The sequence below is a fragment of the Nycticebus coucang genome, chromosome 12, assembly GCF_027406575.1.
Source record: "Nycticebus coucang isolate mNycCou1 chromosome 12, mNycCou1.pri, whole genome shotgun sequence".
Classification (NCBI taxonomy): Eukaryota; Metazoa; Chordata; class Mammalia; order Primates; family Lorisidae; genus Nycticebus; species Nycticebus coucang.
In genome coordinates this window covers 47,336,026-47,357,040 of record NC_069791.1, presented here as the reverse complement: position 1 = coordinate 47,357,040, position 21,015 = coordinate 47,336,026, and the positions used below count along the sequence as shown (strand labels likewise).

Here is a 21,015-nt window from a genome sequence, read left to right as displayed (position 1 = left end):
AACTGGAAAAGGAAGAACATTTCAATCCCAAACCCAGCAGAAGAAAAGAACTAACCAAAATTAGAGCAGAATTAAATGAAATTGAAAACAAGGATTATACAACAGATCAATAAATCAAAAGGGTGGTTTTCTGAAAAGGTCAATAAAATAAACCTTTGGCTAACCTAACCAAAAATAAAACAGTAAAATCTCTAATTTAATCAATCAGAAATGGCAGAGATGAGATAATCAAAGACTTCGCAGAAATTCAAAAATACTTAATGAATATTACAGAACACTCTATTCTCAGAAATACGAAAATCTAAAGGAAACTGACCAATACTTGGAATCACACCATCTTCCTAGGCTTAGCCACAATGAAGTGGAAATGTTGAACCGGCCTGTATCAAGTGCTGAAATAGCAAAATCTCCCTAAAATGAAAAGCCCAGGACCAGATGGCTTCACATCAGAATTCTACCAAACCTTTAAAGAGGAACTAGTACATGTAATACTCAACCTTTTTCAAAATATAGAAAAAGAAGGAATACTACTCAACACATTCTATGAAGCAAACATCACCTTGATCCCCAAACCAGGAAAAGACCCAACAAAAGAAAATTATAGACCAATATGACTAATGAATATTGATGCAAAAATATTCAACAAGATCCTATTAAACAGAATCCAGCAACACATCAAACAAATTATACACCATGACCAAGTGGGTTTTATGCCAGGGTCTCAAGGCTGGTTCAATATACTAAATCTATATAATTCATCACATAAACAAATTAAAAAACAAAGACCATATGATTCTGTCAATTGATGCAGAAAAAGCTTTTGATAATATCCAGCATCCCTTCATGATCAGAACACTTAAAGAAAACGGGTATACAAGGGACATTTCTTAAACTGATAGAGGCCATCTACAGCAAACCCACAGCCAATATCAGATTGAAATCATTTCCACTCAGATCAGGAACCAGGCAAGGTTCCCCATGGTCTCCATTGCTTTTTAATACTGTAATGGAAGTCTCAGCCATTGCAATTAGACAAGAAAAGGCGATCAAGGGTATCCGTATAGGGTCAGAAGAGATCAAACTTTCAGTCTTTGCAGATGATATGATTGTATATCTGGAAAACACCAGGGATTCTACTACAAAACTCTTAGAAGTGATCAAGGAATACAGCAGCATCTCAGGTTACAAAATCAACACTCATAAATCGGTAGCCTTTATATATACCAACAGTAGTCACACTGAAAAAACAGTCAAGGACTCTATTCTGTTCACAGTAGTTCCAAAGGAAATGAAATATTTGGGAATTTACCTAACAAAGGATGTGAAAGATCTCTATAAAGAGAACTATGAAACTCCAAGAAAAGAAATAGCTGAAAATGTTAACAAATGGAAAAACATACCATGCTCATGGCTGGGAAGAATCAACATTGTTAAAATGTCCATACTACCCAAAGCAATACACAATTTTAATGCAATCCCTATTAAAGCTCCACTGTCATACTTTAAAGATCTCAAAAAAAATACTTCATTTTATATGGAATCAGAAAAAAAACCTTGAACAGCCAAGACATTACTCAGAAATAAAAACAAAGCAGGAGGAATCACACTACAGGACCTCAGACTATACTATAAATCGATAGTGATCAAAACAGCATGGTACTGGCACAAAAACAGAGAGGTAGATGTCTGGAACAGAATAGAGAACCAAGAGATGAACCCAGCTACTTACCATTATTTGATCTTTGACTAACCAATTAAAAACATTCAGTGGGGAAAAGATTCCCTATTTAACAAATGATGCTGGGTGAACTGGCTGGCGACCTGTAGAAGACTGAAACTAGACCCACACCTTTCACCATTAACTAAGATAGATTCTCACTGGATTAAAGATTTAAACTTAAGAAATGAAACTATAAAAATACTAGAAGAAAGTGCAAGGAAAACACTTGAAAAAATCAGCCTAGGCAAATATTTTATGAGGAGGACCCCCCCCCCCTAGGCAATTGAAGCAACACCAAAAATACACTACTGGGACCTGATCAAACTGAAAAGCTTCTGCACAGCCAAAAACACAATAAGTAAAGCAAGCAGACAGACCTCAGAATGGGAAAAGATATTTGCAGCTTATGTCTCTAACAAAGGTTTAATAACCAGAATTCACAGTGAACTCAAACATATTAGCAAGAAAAGAACAAGTGATCCCATCTCAGGCTAGGCAAGGGACTTGAAGAGAAACTTCTCTAAGGACAGGAGCATGGCCTACAGACATATGAAAAAATGCTCATCATCCTTAATCATCAGAGAAAAGCAAATCAAAACTATTTTGCGATATCATCTACTCCAGTAAGATTAGCCCACATCACAAAATTCCAGAACCAGAGATGTTGGCATGGATGTGGAGAAAGGGAACACTTCTACACTGTTGGTGAGAATACAAACTAAACGTTCCTTTTGGAAAGATGTTTGGAGAACACTTAGGGATCTAAAAGTAGACCTGCCATTCGATCCTACAACGTATATACCCAGAAGACCGAAAATCACATTATAACACAGATATTTGTACCAGAATGTTTACTGCAGCCCAATTCATAATTGCTAAGTCATGGAAGAAGCCCAAGTGCCCATCAACCCACAAATGGATTAATAAATTGTGGTATATATACACCATGGGCTACTACGCAGCCTTAAAGAAAAATGGAGACTTTACCTCTTTCATGTTTACATGGATGGAGCTGGAACATATTCTTCATAGCAAAGTATCTCAAGAATGGAAGAAAAAGTATCCAATGTACTCAGCTCTACTATGAAACCAATTTATAGCTTTCATATGAAAGCTATAACCCAATTATAGCCCAAAAATATGGGGAAAGGGGAACAGGAGGGGAGGGGAGGGGGGAGGATGGATGGAGGGAGGGTAATTGATGGGACCACACCTATGGTGCATCTTACAAGGGTACATGTTAAATTTACTAAATGTAGAATATAAATGTTTTAACACAATAACTAAAAAATGCCATGAAAGGCTATGTTAACCAAATGGATGAAAATATTTCAAATTGTATATAAAATCAGCACACTGTACCCCATGATTGCATTAATGTACACAGCTATGATTTAATAAGGGAAAAAAAAAAGACCAGCCTAAGCAAGAGCAAGACCCCATCTCTAAAAATAGCCATTCATTGTGGCAGGTTCCTGTAGTCCCAGCTACTTAAAATGCTGAGGCAAGAGAATAACTGGAATCCAAGAGTTTGGCTGGGTGCAGTGGCTCATGCCTGTAATCCTAGCACTTGGGAGGCTGAGGCAGGTAGAACGCCTGAGCACAAAGGTCCTACACCAGCCTGAGCTGTCTCTAAAATAGCCGGCACTGTGGCGAGTGCCTCTACGCCCAGCTATTAGGGAGGCTGAGGCAAGAGAATTTTGTGCTTGAGCCCAAGAGTTTGAGGTTGCTGTGAGCTATTGACACCATCGCATTCTACTGAGGGTGACAAAATGAGATTCTGTCTCAAAAAAAAAAAAAAGGAAGGAAGAGTATTAGAAAAGAAGTGAAAGTAAAATGAAAACTTTTATTTTTCTTATTCTTAATTGAGTTAACAGTTTGTTCAAATAATAATAGTAACAAGGTCTTTGATGATTACAGCTCGTGTATAAGTGAAATGAGTTACAGCAAGGGGAGAAATTAGAAATTCTTTGTTCCACTGAATTTTCTTATGAACCCAAAATTATTCTAAAAACTACTCTTTTTTCGGGGGGGGGGCGGGCAAAGCCCTTTTTGCATCAGTTTCTTTTCTGTACAGCTTGGTACTCATTTTTAGTGGTCAGTATGACTGCTACCAAGTCGTCAGCACACTTCTTCCAGGGCAGCTAAATTATGTATATGTAGCCAACAGAAGGAAGAAGCAGCAGAGCCTGACACAGAGAGATAAATGTGCTATGCCTAAAATGTACCTAGTAAGTATCTTCAGTTTGTGCAATGACCTGGCAGCAGAATGGGGCTCTTTACTTGGATCTTCTCCAAAGCAGTCACACTGTATTTCTCCCCAGTCTCCAGTCTCAAGATCTGCTTTATGAGACTTTGCCCTTCTCTAAGAAAAGCATAAACATGGCAATAGGCCCAGGAGAAAGGCACTCACGGCATTCAAGGATGCAGCATGGAAGCTGATCCAAGAGGAGCAGCAGCTATTGAGGCCTATCTAACAACGCAGTACAGGGATGTGCCACTGGACAACTGTGGCAAATTATCTCACAGGGAACTCCATCTGCAAACACAAAATCATTGCTCAGCATGGGGAAAGGGAAGGGAAGACCTCAGAAAATATACACTGGGTACCTATGAATTAAAATGAATTTATCCTCCAGAAGGAGGCAGAAGGACCATCTACTCTGTAGATTGGGTTATGATTATCTGAGGACTTTATTTGGGCCAAGTGAGAGAACAAAGTTGAATTACAATATTTTAATACTGTCAAGTAAAAATCTGTATCCCTTGGCGCAAGTATAGTGCAAGACAAAATTAGTATGCTCTGAGCTCAAATGTTTAAAATCTAGACATGAGAAACAAACATATAATACCTCTTAAATGCAGCAGACACTATTAGGTACTAGAAGATTAAAGGTTTTCTCTATGTACCACAAAGAGATTACATGACCTAGAAAAAGTCAAAGTAAAATTCATAAAAGAGCTTTAAAATTCCCAGAGAACTTTTTTAACTTGCCGATTTCTCACATCATTATGCCATGTCGGCAATTTTTAAAACAAAATTAGATCCTTTAAGGTTTTTGTCATTTTTCAAAATAATTCTACACCTTTAAAATTTCCAGAATCTTTACATAGGAGAGTACAGCTGATACAGAAAGTATCACAAGGGCAATGAATGTAAAATAAGTCCTCAAGAGTTATATCTAAAATGGAGAGGTAGAAAAGGTCATTTGCAGCACTGAAATGTGTAACAGATATTAACTCTGGCTGTGACTCTTGAGCTATGTAAGAGAATTTGAAAAAATCAGGTTGCGGTAAAAGGCAACTGCTATGCATAAAAGCTTGAATTACACACTAAAGTGTTATACTATGTATTCAACCAGAAGCAATATTTAAGGGCTGATACTTTTTAAAACAGTTAACCTCTAAAAATGAAAAAGAAAGGTATCAGCCAATAAAAGAAAAGTATAATCTTTCAAGATTAGCTATCAGGATAGAAGACATTGGATGGCTTGCATAATAGAAACTTCAGGATACAGGGGAAAAAGAAAACGGGGGGGGGGGGGGAAGCATTCTTAAGATTCTCTGCTAGGAGCCCAGGGTGGTGACTCATGCCTGCCTGTAATCCTAGCACTCTGGGAGGCTGGGGCGGGTGGATTGCTTGAGCTCAGGAGTTCAACACCCACCTGAGCAAAAGCAGGATTCTGTTTCTAAAAAACAGCCAGGCATTGTGGTAGGCACCTGCAGACCCAGCTACTTGGGAGGCTGAGGCAAGAGGATCACTTGAGCCCAAGAGTCTGAGGTTGCTGTGAGCTGTGATGCCATAGTACTCTACGCAAGGGGACAAAATGAGACTCTGCCTCAAAAAAAAAAAATAAAATAAAATAAAATAAGTAAGATTCTGCTAGAATACTACATAAACATTTTCTATTATTAAAAAGAATATTTGGCACCTATAGCTCAGGTGGCTAGGGCGCCAGCCACATACACCAGGGCTGGTGGGTTTAAACCCAGCCCAGGTCTGCCAACAACAATGACAACTACAACAACAACAAAAAAAAAAATAGTAGGGAGCTGTGGTGGGCACCTGTAGTCCCAGGCACTTGGGAGGCGGAGGCAAGAGAATCGCTTAAGCCCAAGAGTTTGAGGTTGCTATAAGCTGTGACACCATGGCACTGTACCAAGGGAGACATAGTGAGATTCTGTCTCAAAAAAAAGAGTATTTGACACTGAAACTTGAAACTCTCCCCCTTAACTCAAAACATTTAAAACTTAGAATGAGAGGTAAGCCTCTTGACTACATCATCACTTTATTCTGGACTCTTTCCAAAAATAAATAATTGCCCTGAACACAATTAGGAGTAGTATGATAATTTCTGTTTTTGCAATTAACTTACCTTAGACACCTATGGATACTGAAAAGTACTTAACAATAAAGTTGCTAAATCTAGCTAGTTGTGTAATATATTCTACAAGGGCTTTGATAAACAATATATTTAAAAGTCAATTTTAGTGTCCTTTGGGAAAACCCAACATATAATAAATATCTCCCTTAGCGTCTCAAAAGCTAGGCTATAGGCTTATATAAAAGAACTAGTTCTTTAGCAACAATTATTACTCTCCAATTACGTAGTCTATTTGGGCCCTAATTTATTTGGCCTCAGTGTGTTCTATTTAGGCTTGAATTAAGAAAGGATAAACATATTTACTTGATATTAAATAATTAAATATATGTAGTTATAGCTCCACTTTGCAATAGTATGTGCATCTGCTGTTCGTCAAAAATCAGGTAAACCAGTACCAGTTATATGCTGTTCACTAGTGTCCTTATGAATATAATTTTATTGCTGTGTCTGCTCTGATATTCATTTGTAATGCACGCTGGAAAATAAATTTTAAATGGAGTAAGGGGTAGATGGTAGGCTTAATTTTAACTGGGAAGGAATTTAAAGCAAGTATACTAAGTATTTAAGATGTCAAAATTTCTTATGCCAGGAAAGTAAAAATATCTCAAACTGACAGACTATACACCATTTTTAATACAAATTAATTTTGTGCAAATTTATTATAATCCAAAGCATGTAATTCCTTTGATTAGGTTAAAATAAAATAATAAACTTCCCAAAATATTCACACTTCCTAATCTGGTATGTATAATCGATCTGAATCCAACTCCCCGGAAGGAAAATACTCAGAAATGTTTGTTTTCCATAAATTGAGATTGAAGAAATAAATTTTCACTATTTGCAAAATGTAATTACACACAAAGGTGACTAAGACGATGTTTAAAATTAAGCCATAAAAACTGAGTGAACCAGATCTATACTAAATTATAAATCACTTCATGATCCTTAAAGTTCCTTACATAATCCTACCCATAATTAAAAGAAGTCATTAATATAAATATTAGCAAGTATGACTAACACATATACATGCACATGTAGTAACAGGCAATATTTAAAAACATACAAGTTAGAATTTCTATTTCTGGTCATTTGGTAGCAAGATAACCAGAAAACCTTTTTTTTTCAAAACACCTAGAACTACTACCCTGTTTCCCCGAAAATAAGACATCCTCCGAAAATAAGACCAACTTACAGGAAAGATAAGACGTCCCCTGAAAATAAGACCTAGCGCATCTTTGGGAGCACACCTTAAAATAAGGGGAAACAGGGTAGTAGTTAATCTTTGTATTAGGTTTATAGGTATACATAAAATTTATAAATATACCTTTAAATGTGGAGCTAAGATATCTTCAAAGTAAGAGAAATCTCCAGAAACCAAAACTGAATAAGAAAGTAAAAGCAGTGATGCCACAGCACTCTATTGAGGGAGACAAAGTGAGACTCTGTCTCAAAAACAAGAAAAAAAAAAAAAAAAAAAGAACTCACAATTTCAAAAAATAAATATAAAAACGTAATCTCTGCTTGAACGGGGTAATGATAACTTGGGTGTACTCATTTGTCAAAACTCAAATTAACTAAGAAAATGCGGTGAAGGCTATGTTAACCAGTTTGATGGAAATATTTCGAATTGTATATAAAACCAGCACATTGTACCACATGATTGCATTAATGTACACAGCTATGATTTAATTTAAAAAAAAGTCATAGTTCTAATAAAAAAAAAATATATAAAAAAACCTCAAAGTAAGCCAGGTGTAATGGCTCATACCTGTGATCCCAACTACTGAGAAGGCTGAGGCAGCAGGATTACATGGGCCCAAGTCCAGCCTGAGCAACACAGTGAGAATCTCTCAAGGGGAAAGGAAAAAAAAAAAAACAGAAAAAAAAGAAAAGAAAACCACCTCCAACTGCACACTTAAAATCTGTCCATTTTACTGTGTATAAATTATACTCCAATTTAAAAATATAAAATAAAGTGGTCACTGGAACTATCACTCGGATACTTGGCAAAAGCAAATCAAACCTCCCTATAGAGACATGCCCCCAGTGAAGGCACTCTAAATTCTTTCCCACAGACAACCCCTCTGACGATCAGTTCGTAATCCAAAATTATAAAACACTCAAAGAAGCATTTCATCATAAGCAATAAGCAGTTATGACAAAAACACAGTGGATTTCTAAGAACCTCAATCAACTGAACAATCTAATAGAATAAAACAGAAGACATAAGAGTAAGACGTCATAACAGTAACAGACAACCCTAATAAGATAATACAAGAGGGCGGCACCTGTGGCTCAGTGGGTAGGGTGCTAGCCCCATATACAGAGGGTGACAGATTCAAACCCAGCCCCAGCCAAACTACAACAACAAAATAGCCGGGCACCTGTAGTCCCAGCCACTTGGGAGGCTGAGGCAAGAGAATCGCCTGAGCCCAGGAGGTTGCTGTGAGCCATGTGACACCACAGCATTCTACCAAGGACAATAAAGTGAGACTCTGTCTCTACAAAAAAGAAAATAATAATAATAATACAAGAAATAATCATCAGCACAGGCTAAAACATCAACAGATGAATTGTTAATAAGGAACTAGATACTGGCAAAGTACCAAAAACATCACTCCACAAATAAAAGATATAAGAGAAAATAGCTAAACTTTATAATAAAGATACTAACTTTCACCATTTGAAGCTTCTGAATAATCTTAGCATCACTACAAGTACAACAAAATTAAGGACTTTCCGATGTGATGTGTACAAAATACTCAGTATCTATGAACCATTTGTGCCAAAATGTTAAATCTATCACTAATCAAGTTTTTAAATCTGTTTGATTTTCCAAGAATCACAAGAAGATAAGAATAAATCAAACACCATAGAATTTATTAGGAAAAAAATCTGGGACATTCTATATGACCCAATCTTTTCAATAAGTTAACGGGATAAGAGGGAGAAAAAGGTACAAGTGAAATACTAAATATTCCAGAGAAACATAAGAAGCATAAACAAATGCAACTAGTGAACTTTACTCTGGATCCTGCCTCAAACCAACTACAAAATGGTATTTTACAGACTACTGTAGATACCTGAATATGAGAAGAGTTCATTTATAATATTAAAGAATTGTTCACTTTGGGGTATGTGAAGACAATAGTATTGTGATTATAGAAGAAAGTATTTTTTAGAGATGCAAAATGAAATATTTACAAATGCAATGTCAACATCGGGATTTGCCTTAAAATAACTCAGCTAACAAAAACAGCCTACGTGCCCATTTATAAAAGAGTGGTCAAATGAACTATGGCACATTCACACGATGGAATACTATGCAGAATTTCTTTGAGAAACACCTCTATGAAATGATACCTGAAATGTTATGGTGAGGTGAAAAAAGAAAGCACAAAAGAGCATCTACAGGGTGTTACTCTTTCATGTAAGAAAAAAGGGAATATAAGAATATACGCATGTAGCAGCTCTTTAGTACATGAAGTAATTCACAAAACAAAACCTACAGAGAGTGAGAAAAGGCTAGGGAAAAAAAGTGCAACAGGACCAGGGAGGAAGGGATGGGCAGGAAAAACACTTCTTCTGAGTATAATTTTTTGTGTTATTTTTAACTCTTAGAAAAACTTTATAATAATAAATTTATTATAAATGATTACAAAGGATACAGATGAATAGCCAAATGGAAAAGACACAACAGCATGGGGTCTAGAAGGGTCCTTATAGAATTGGGGTTCGGGGCGGCGCCTGTGGCTCCAGGAGTAGGGCGCCAGTCCCATATGGCCGGAGGTGGCGGGTTCAAACCCAGCCCCGGCCAAAAACCACAAAAAAAAAAAAAAAAAAAAATTGGGGTTTGCCAAACCAGATCTGGACCCCCATGGTTCAGGGATTTTTACAAAAGCTTCATTATATACACTTGATGGACTACTAACTCAATATCCAGATCCTCTCCCTTTCCCAGAGGATGTGGGATAGAGGTGAGAGTTCCAAGCTTCTAATTATGACTTGGTCTTTCTGGTGACCAACCCCATCCAAGAGCCTACCAAAAGTTGCTTCATTAGAACAAAAGATGCTCCTTTCACTCAGGAAATTGGTCAGACGCTGGAGTCAAAGACCAAATATTAGAACAAAAGATGCACCCAGCATCCTCACTGCTTAGGAATTACAAGGGTTTTAGGAGCTCTGTGCCAAATAATTTTTGCAATATCACATTAATATAAATAATTGAATAAATAAGTGTGAGAGACAGAACAGCTCTTCCTTAAGGTAGAATTCTAACCAGTAATGCACATAGAAGGAACAATGGAACGAGAAAAATCACCATTTGACAAACACCACAGTAATAATTACTACAGGCAAAAGCTGTCAAAAAATGCTAAAATTCGAGGATGACAGTATGATGAAAAACAGTATAATTGCATAGCCTCAAATATCTACTGCATGTCAAAAAAGAAAAAAAGTAATCATGGGAAAAAAATACCTATAACCAAGTGATTAAATGTAACTATTGCATGTACCTGCCAATATGATGCCTTGAAAAGGGTACAACATCACTTCGTGGTATTGTTGCCAAAAATGTATCACTTTAATATAACCAAAAGAAACAGGTGAACCAAAATTGAGGGACATGCTACAAATGACTAGTGGGTAATCTTCAAAAAACATCAAAATTAGACACAACTAGGAAAGACTACTGGGAATGTCACAGATTAAAAAAGACTAAGGAGGTAATAACTAAATGCAATATGGGATCTTGGACCAGAAAATGGACTAATGGGGGAAATGGAGAAATTTAAATATGGTCTACACATTAGTTAATGACTACTATAGTCTACTATGGTCTACTATTAGTTATAGACTACTATAACTATCCTATGGTAATAAAAAATGTGTACCTTAGGGGAAGCTAGATGAAGGTTAATATTAGAACTCTGAAGAATTTTTGCAACTTTTTTGTATTAAATTACTTTTATACTATTTTCTCAACTTTCTGGTAGTTGAAATTTTGTATAAGTCTTTCAAATAGGGCACAAAAAACTTCCAGAAATGCAAACTATTGTCACTGATATTAAAAACTCAGTGTATTAAAACTACACAATTAGGCACAGCCGTAGAGAGAACTGTTATCTAGAAGGCAGGTACAAAAATTAACCAGTAAGTAGCTCAAAGAAATAAAGAGACATTATATATGAAAGCAAAATTAAGAGGAAAGGAGTGGGGAATTAGCAAGTCCATCACACATCAAATAGAGTTCCAAAGGAGAGTAAAAGTAACAAAAGAAAACTAATTTAAAAAAAAAAAAGAATTTTCTAGAATTAACAAGCAAAAATGCTTAGATTCTAGAAATATGAGTTTTAAGTAGGATAAATAAATATATCCACATTTAGGTTCACAATAAGCAAAGCAGAAAAATACCAAAAAAATCAAGAGAAGCCCTTAAAATCCTGGTGGAAAAAAAAATGTAAATTACTTACAAAGCAAAAAAAAATTAGAAAACAGACTTCTCATAGCAACAACTAAAGTTACACATTCTTAAAGGACTGAATAAAAATAACCTATATCCTACAGTCACATCATTATCAATTCCAGAAAGAAGGATAAGTACGTTTTCAGATAAGGACCAAGGATTTACTATTAACAATCACTGAAAGTATTGAAGGACATACTTCTAGCAGAAGGAAGCTTAAAACCAAATGGATTAAGTGGGATGCAAAAAGCAATGGTAAAAGAAGTATCTGGTATGAGTAAACCTAAAAACACAGTTCATAAAATGCTCCTTGATGCCTGTAGTCCCAGCAACTTGGGAGGCTGAGGCAAGAGAATCGCCTAAGCCCAAGAGTTGGAGGTTGCTGTGAGCTGTGACGCCATAGCACTCTACCGAGGGCGACAAAGTGACACTGTCTCAAAAGAAAAAAAAAATTTAAAAAAGAAAAATGCTCCTTGAAACAAAGCTACCATGTTGCATTTTTAAAGCAATTCAAATTGCAAAAAAGAAAATAGAAAGAAAAAAGCTTCTGGCAAGATACTTTTCACACAGAGAAAAGCAAGAAACTGGACTTTGAAAAGCTGAACTAAGACTCTGCTCCTTCGCATTTTATCTTTATCAAGGCTTTCCTTTCTTCACCCAAAAAGTGAAAGCATGTAGCTAAAAGATCCTTAAGACTCCCTTTCTGTTCTAGGACTCAATGGGTAGAAAACTGGCCTTTCCAATTTAACAGAACACCTTTCAAATATGCAAGCTGTTATGAGTTCAGAACAAGACCCATGCACAGATCCAATGGTTTAAAGCAAAGTCCATTCTGGAGTTCCTTAGATTTTCAATAACTAGCTATCTGCCTCTATGTAAAAGCAATTGAAAACAGATATGATCTCAGAGGAAGAATAAAGAAAAACCATTCTACATTCAAAGAGCTAACAGAGGAAGGCAAGGAGTGTGATCTAAGTGGTAGGACAACCAAGATAGTGTAAGAATCGGTAAATCCAGTGAAAATTTCCAAAAGGAATAGGGTATGAATACAACATGCTGCAAAAAGAATAAAGATAATCAGTGGTGCCCATAGCTCAGTAGGTAGGCCACTGGCTACACACACCAAGGCTGGCAGGTTGGAACCCAGCTGTGCCAGCTAAAACAATGACAACTGCAACAAAAAAATAGGCAGGGGCAGTCCCATATGCCAAGGGTGGCAGGTTCAAACCCGGCCCGGGTCAAACTGCAACAAAAAAATAGCTGGGTGTTGTGGAGGGTGCCTGTAGTCCCCACTATTCAGGAGGCTGAAGTAAGAGAATCGCCTAAGCCCAGGAGTTGGAGGTTGCTGTGAGCAGTGTGATGCCATAGCACTCTACTGAGGGCAATAAAATAAGATTCTGTCCCTACAAAAAAAAAAAAAAAAGAAAGAAAGAAAAAATAGGCGGGCATTGTGGTGGGCGCCTATAGTCCCAGCTACTTGGGAAGCTGAGACAAGAGAATTGCTTAAGCCCAACAGTTTGAGGTTGTGATGCCACGGCACTCTACCAAGGGTGACATACTGAGACTCCGTCTCAAAAAAAAAAAAGAATAGGGGTGACACTTGTGGCTCAAAGGGGTAGGGCATTGGCCCCATGTGCTGGAGGTGGCGGATTCAAACCCAGCCCCAGCCAAAAAAAAAGAATAAAGATAATCACAGTTTATTCCTAGTTCACAAATTAGCTGACAAACCCTTCCAAAATCTTAAAAGTTCAATGACATAAATACTGGTAAAATCAAAACTAATTTACTGTACTTTCTGAAAATCTAACTACTCTGGAATACATCAAACACAGACAAAATCCCCCAAAATGCAAACAGTCAATACCCATAAAGATTCCTATTCTTTGCATTACAAAATTTCATTCTTTCTGCTAAAAATTAAAAGGTCAATACTATAAGCAAAGAGAGCTTTCATTTATAAAAAGCAGAGCTATGTGATCTTACCTAATGTGTACCATGTGAGGGTGCATGTCCCAGGGTAAAGGGCCCAACTACAACTTGAATCTTATCTTATAATGAAAAACAGTGTAACCTAAAAATTTGCACCCTCATATTAATTTGAAATTTTTTAAAAAATTTTAAACACTATGAAAACACTGGACTATGGAAAGTCATTTAGTTTTACTGCAAATACTCCTTTTCAGTATTCCCTTAATGGAAGTGGGCTCAGAGATATGGGGCATAAAAAAGTAGATAATATAATTAAAACTTATTAATTTGAGACAAAGTGATACGTACTCAATATAAAGCATTAAAAACTGGATGAGAGTTAAGATTTTTTTTTTTATTAAATCATAGCTGTGTACATTAATGCGATCATGGTAGAGTTAAGATGTTTTTAAGAAAAGCTCTCTCCAAAAAAAAAAAAATTAGGAAAGAAAAAAGCTCAATACTAACATTTGGGAACATACGTACATACATACACACACACACACACATATTTTTTTTTTTTTTTGAGACAGTCTCACTTTGTCGCCCTTGGTAGAATGCTGTGGCGTCACAGTTCACAGCAACCTCAAACTCTCAGACTCAAGTAATTCTCTTGCCTCAGCCTCCCAAGTAGCTGGAACTACAGTCTCCTGTCACAATGCCCAGCTATTTTTTTAGAGATGGGGTCTCACTCTTGCTCAGGCTAGTCTGGAACTCCTGAGCTCAAGCAATCCACCTGCCTAGGCTTCCCACAGAGCTAGGATTTATAGGTGTGAGCTACCATGTCTAGCATTTCTTTCTTTTTTTTTTTTTTAATTTCCAAAGGCCTTGACTCATATCTCATAGGCTGGCTGGTCAAACTAAACCTATAATCCACATTTCCAGACCAGATTAGTGTTTTTTGTGATACGCATGCACCATTCTGCATTTTTAGATAATAAACTCAAAAAATCCACCTCCACAAAAAAAAAAAAAAAGGGTAGTGCCTGTGGCTCAAAGGAGTAGGGCACCAGCCCCATATGCTGGAGGTGGCAGGTTCAAACCCAGCCCCAGCCAAAAACTGCAAAAAAAAAAAAAATCCACCTCCAAACAGATATGAATCTATATAATCTGTGTAAAACTGGCTACATTTTCCATTCTTCATAAAAAAAGAATCCTTTACATCTCAAAGTATTTTTCACTTTATATTAGATGGAATTGGAAAAAAAGGTTAAACTGGTTAATTTAGGGGTGGAGGAGCTTTAAAAAAGAAATGTGATGATATAGGCAATAAGGGCAGTAAAAACAAAATTTAAGAATCTTCTCTGGAAAGATACAATTCTAAAAATAACATTAACTTAATTTGCTAGTAAAATACCAAAACTAGGTGTGACATAAAACAAGTTCCAGGCTCAGCGCTCATAGCTCAGTGAGTAGGGCACCAGCCACATATATCCCAAGGCTGGCGGGTTCAAGCCCAGCCCAAGCTGCTAAACAGCAATGACAATTACAACCAAAAAACAAAAATAAAAAAAAAAATAGCTGGTGTTGTGGCGGGCACCTGTAGTCCCAGCTACTTGGACCGGGTAGAATTGCGTAAGCCCAAAAGTTTGAGGTTGCTGTGAGCTGTGATGCCACAGTGCTCTACTGAGGGTGACATAGTGAGACTTTGTCTCAAACAAACAAGCAAAAAAAGTTCCAGTGAGTACTTTTCTTGGGGGGTGGGGGCAGAGTCTCAAGCTGCTGTCCTGGGTAGTAGAGTGCCCTGATGTCATAGCTCATAGCAACCTCCAACTCAGTTACTCCAGCGATCCTCTTGCCTTGGTTTTTCTATTTGCCTCTCTAGTGGAGACAGGGGTCTTACTTTTTGCTCAGGCTGGTCTCAGTGAATACATTTTTATAAAATGTGATCTTGATAACTTCTGTTGAAACAAACTAAAGGCTAAAAATCTTATTTATGTTTCAAATAAACATTTGTAATCAATGTCATACTGATTTGGAATTCACAGGGGACCATGCTAAAATTAACATTTGCTTAGAAAAGGCTTACTCTCCTAAAAAAGGAAACCTAGTAAAATTATAAGAGAAAATATCATAAAATACAAACATATTTACATTAGTCATTTGAAATATGAATATAGAAAATACTTTTAAACATGCTTAAAATATGGTAATTCTATGTATATAATATAGTAGGTAAATTATAGATCACTCTTTTTTTTTCCACTGAGGTAGATCTGTATGTATTTTTAAAGCATAACTTACAGTGTCATTAGCATTGATAAAAATGTATTTTTAATATATATATTATTCAGACTGGGCACAGTGGCTCACACCTGTAATCTTAGCACTTAGGCAGGCCAAGGCCAGGAAGATGGCTTGAGGCCAGGAGTTGGAGACTAACCTGAGTAAGAGCAAGACCCCATCTCTTCAAAGATAAAAATAAGCTGAGTGTGGTGGCATAAGGCTATAGTCCCAAGTACTCAGGAGACTGAGGCAGGAGGATTGTGTCAAGCCCAAGGTTCCAGTGAGCAGTGATGATGCCATTGCACTGTAGCTCAGGTAACAGAGCAAAACGCTGTCTTTGTATTATATAAAAAAATAATAATAAAATAAAATATATGTGTATGTGTATACATACATTCAGAAGAACTGACTCTTCTGAATAACATATATATGTCATTCAAAGCTGTTCAGTATGAATTCACTTCAAACTGAATCACTAACGTGATTTGGAACATAAAGGATGCTAAATAAACAAACAAACCCTTAGAACTACTTACAGATTTGCACCTAAAAGAGGTTCTCAACATAACCAAGAATAGTACAGTTGGTTAGTATAGTAACTGTAGAATCAGACTAAGGTATTCTACCATCAGAAACAGTCACAGTCAGAAATTACCTTTTTACTCACTATAATGTAAGAATACCATTTTCTGTAGCTATGGTTGTGCATTTCCTGAACAATTTCATACATACATTCTCTTGTTTCTTAGTCTGAATTGTACTCTGCCATTCACTATTAAAACAAAATAGAACCATCTCAGACTGAGACCAAATTTAGAGAGGGAAATAAAAACCTTCCTTCAGTGTAAACTAAATGGACTGATTACACAAAGAACTCCATACATCCGAAACACACAGATGTCTGCACTACTTCCCAGGGCTCAAACAATACCAGTCATTCAGTAGATTTCCTTTTAAATAAGTTGATGTGAGAGCTCAGTCAGCTCTCCTGAACCTCATAACCCAGCATCTTGGAACTCTGATAAACTCTACATTTTTCTTCAGCACTGTTTTCATGTACTTTGTCTGAAAAGCAAACTTCATGTTTCTCCCAGAAAAATACAGCTGGAAATCATTTCTTCTTTTTAACAAGTGATAGACTCTACCTATGATTACTTTTCCACTAAAACCACAATCCATGATCATCCTAAAAGATTTGATATATTTTCAATGCATGCTTAAAATATAATTTTAAATACACTCTATCATGCTCATCAAATGCACATATACACCATTTGCAGGATTCGATTTGTTTCCAATTACATAATTTTTAAATAGTCACATGATACAAAGTAACTTAATATCTTGATTACCTTAAAAGGTGGTACTAAAAGTAAGAATATCTTACAAGAAATTCTAAGAAACATGTTAAAACAGGGAAAAAAGGTAAATTTTCTCACTCTTTCTCCCTCCCCTCCAATAACCACAGACATCAAAAATAATCAAAGAGGCCGATGCCCATATCACAGTGGTTACAGCATCAGCCACATACACCGAGGCTGGCAAGTTGGAACCCAGTCTGGGCCAGCTAAAACAACAATAACAAACTTCAACAAAAAAAAAGAAAAAAAAAAATAGCCAGGCGTTGTGGTGGGCGCACCTGTAGTCCCAGCTACTTGGGAGGCTGAGGCAAGAGAATCACTTAAGCCCAAGAGTTTGATGCTGCTGTGAGCTATGATGCCACCACACTCTAACAAGGGCGATATAATAAGACTCTGTCTCAAAAAATTCTACCTTCAGAGCATAATATTATGGATTATTCAATAATCTCATTTATTAGCTGAGTCTTTGGTAAATTCTCACATTCAATATTGAGAAGCAGCATGGATAAATTAAAGCCACAGAAACACTAATGAACATTTTAATCATACGGTAATCTGACTAAGACACTTATCAGTCCTGCTACCCAGAAACAAAACTCATTTGATTTAGGAGACAAACTGAGAATAATTTACTCACTGAATTATTAGATCCTAAATAGTCAAGAGTTGATTACATCTCAGCTCCCTTTAATATGTACTATCCCATAATCATAATCCCTTATAGAAACAATTAAAATGTTCCAGAATTTGGCAAACAAGCTATTTATCTACCCAGCCTCCTTAAGAGCACTTGTGGCCCTTTTAATTCCTTTAACATCCTTCCCCTCTCCATATATATATTAATAAATATTAATATTTGGCTGAATTCCATCATTACCCTCAACAGTGATTAAGACTGAATTTGTCAAGAAGAAAAAGAAGGAGAGGAGACTATCTTTTCACCAAAGTATTCTTCCCTGAATGACCACTGAAAGCACCAAAATCCCATGTGTTCTATAAAGCAATAACCTCAGAAACATTTCAATACCTCAAGACTTACAACTTGTTAGCAAAATACAAACTCCATTTCTCAAAAATATCTCTAAAGTTCTCAACAACCAAATTCTTTGATCAGTACAGTTTACTACACAGACATCATTTCAGGGTCATGTTTAGATAGTTATCTATACTTGGGGATGAAAGACTCCAGCATGACAACTTATTCAATAAAGAAGAATCAAGGGGGCGGCGCCTGTGGCTCAAGGAGTAGGGCGCCAGTCCCATATGCTGGAGGTGGCAGGTTCAAACCCAGCCCCGGCCAAAAAAAAAAAAAAAAAAAAAACAGAATCAAGAAAGAGTATACAGTAGGATTCAGGAACAGTAACAGAGAAGCAATGCAGAGACCTACTTCTCATTTTTTAATAGGATTTACTCAGAGCTTTATGTTTCCTTTCTCATTAGAAAATAAACCTTTGGGAGACGCCATCTTCCAGTAATTCACCAAAATGACAAACACAAAGGGAAAGAGGAGAGGCACCCGATACATGTCCTCTAGGCCTTTTAGAAAACGTAGAGTTGGGCAGCACCTGTGGCTCAAGGGGTAGGGCACCGGTCCCATATGCTGGAGGTGGTGGGTTCAAACCCAGCCCCAGCCAACAAAAAAACCACACACACACACACAAAAAAAGAAAACACAGAGTTGTTCCTTTGGCCACATATATGCGAATCTACAAGAAAGGTGATATTGTAGACATCAAGGGAATGGGTACCGTCCAAAAAGGCATGCCACACAAATGTTACCATGGCAAAACTGGAAGAGTCTACAATGTTACCCAGCATGCTGTTGGCATTTTTGTAAACAAGTTAAGGGCAAGATCCTCACAAAGAGGATTAATGTTCGTATTGAGCATATTAAGCACTCTAAGAGCCAAGATAGCTTCCTGAAATGTGTGAAGGAAGCCAAAAAGAAAGGTACTTGGGTTCAACTGAAGTGCCAGCCTGCACCACCCAGAGAAGCCCACTTTGTGAGAACTAACGGAAAGGAGCCTGAGCTCCTGGTACCCATTCCCTATGAATTCATGGCATAATAAGCATATAACATAGCACATAGGAGTACCAATGGACCCATGTTTTTAGGTGCAAGAACCTATTTATTCCCCATGAGCTCATGACAATAGGTGTACAGCATAGCACACAGGATAACCAATAGACCCCATGTAACAGTGATACAAGGTGCTGGAACCTACTTCCCATGAATTCAAAAGTCAATCAACTCTTTGTCACATTCAATGGCAAGGTGCCTTCCTGAGCTACTGGAACCTCTTCCCTATGAATTTATGACATTGTAGATAAAAATAATAGCCTACTGCTACTATAAAAATATTTCTTATGTTGGGCGCGGTGGCTCACGCCTGTAATCCAGCACTGGGGGAGGCTGAGGAGGGAGAATCGCTTGAGCTCAGGAGTTCGAGACTTGCCTGAGTGACAGTGAGACCCCAACTCATGAAAAAAAATGGAAAAACCCAGCTGGGCGCCGCAGCGAGCACCTGTAATCCCAGCGGCTTCAGAAGGCTGAGGCAGCGGGGTACCCGCAGCCTGAGTCTGAGGTTGTGGTGAGCTACCACGCCCACTGCACTCTGCTCAGGGGCATAGGGTGGGACCCTGTCTCAACAAAAAAAATATATATATATTTCTTGTTCATTCACTGAAAGTGTGTATTTTTTACCCAAAAAAGTATTAACGCAAATTATAATGTGTCCTAAAAAAAAAAATAAAGAAACCTTTACTGCAAATATATGTTAAGTTTATCAGAAATGAGTTAACAACTTAACTTCTATTTTTCATTCAGTGCTGGTATATTAAATAATATTTCAGACTTTAATACATGTATAAAAGACACTAGGATCACAAAATGATTAGGTATATGAGTTATAAGATAATGAAATTTTTTAAATCTCATCTTGAGCTATCAAATACTACTCTTAAGTCTTCATTTCTTCTCTCTGTTCTAATTATGTTTTGAAATATGGAAAATAACTGTAGAAGAAAATAAAAAACTACAAACATGACATACTCCACACTATTAGAAAACTTCAGAAACACTTTAAGACCACAACATAACTTTTTACATTGAAGTCTATTTGACAAAGAAATCCAACAAGTCTAAAACTCCTAAATAGGAGTTTTAGGTAAGGGGTTTTATACCAGTGGAGAGAAGCCAGGAGGAAATGCAATGACCTTTGTACATTACACAAAAACTTACCCACTTGAAGGATCTAAGGCAATAGCTCTGGGTTGATCCAACTCTTGCCAAAACAGAACTTTTCGTAAAGATCCATCTAAATTAGAAACTTCGATCCGATTAGTTTCAGAATCTGTCCAGTACAACTTTTCTCCAAGCCAATCACATGCCAGGCCATCAGGGGACAATAATCCAGAAACAACAACATTCTGTACACTCTCAGTTTTGTTAAATTCTGTTCGTTTAATGGCTTCTTCACTGACATCACTCCAGTATATCAAGCCACGACCAAACACAAAGTCCACCGCAGCTGCATCCTCCAAGCCTCCAACTACAATCGTAGCATTCTCTTTGCCATTTGTAGCATCAACCAATCGCAAGTCCCGTCTGTTTGCATAAAGCAACAAAGGGGCCGCTGGAACAAAAAAAGAAAAATATGTAAGTAAAAGGAAAGAAAACATATTGATTCTTACAAACTGGGTTTCAAATTGGCATTAGTGAGCAAATACTATCCAAAGTAAGAAAAGAATAAATAAATCAGGAGACTATCTACAATTTTTTTACATGCAAATTGCAGCATTTTCAAAATAAAACACAGTAAAGGGGAAGTAAGTCCATAGTTTTTCTTGTGAAAACAGTCTATCAGATAAAAAGCTTAGCTATACCAA

General features: G+C 36.9%; 1 protein-coding gene across 4 annotated transcripts in view; it reads right to left on the bottom strand.

Annotated features, from left to right (window-relative positions):
- The window catches only part of LRP6 (LDL receptor related protein 6), a 197,632-nt gene that overhangs the window by 153,821 nt on the left and 22,796 nt on the right, over positions 1-21,015 (bottom strand). For all 4 annotated transcript variants that reach the window (XM_053555768.1, XM_053555770.1, XM_053555772.1 and 1 more), the window contains one exon: positions 20,369-20,762. In XM_053555768.1, coding sequence (XP_053411743.1) covers positions 20,369-20,762 — 394 coding nt within the window. The remainder of the gene's footprint in view (positions 1-20,368; positions 20,763-21,015) is intronic.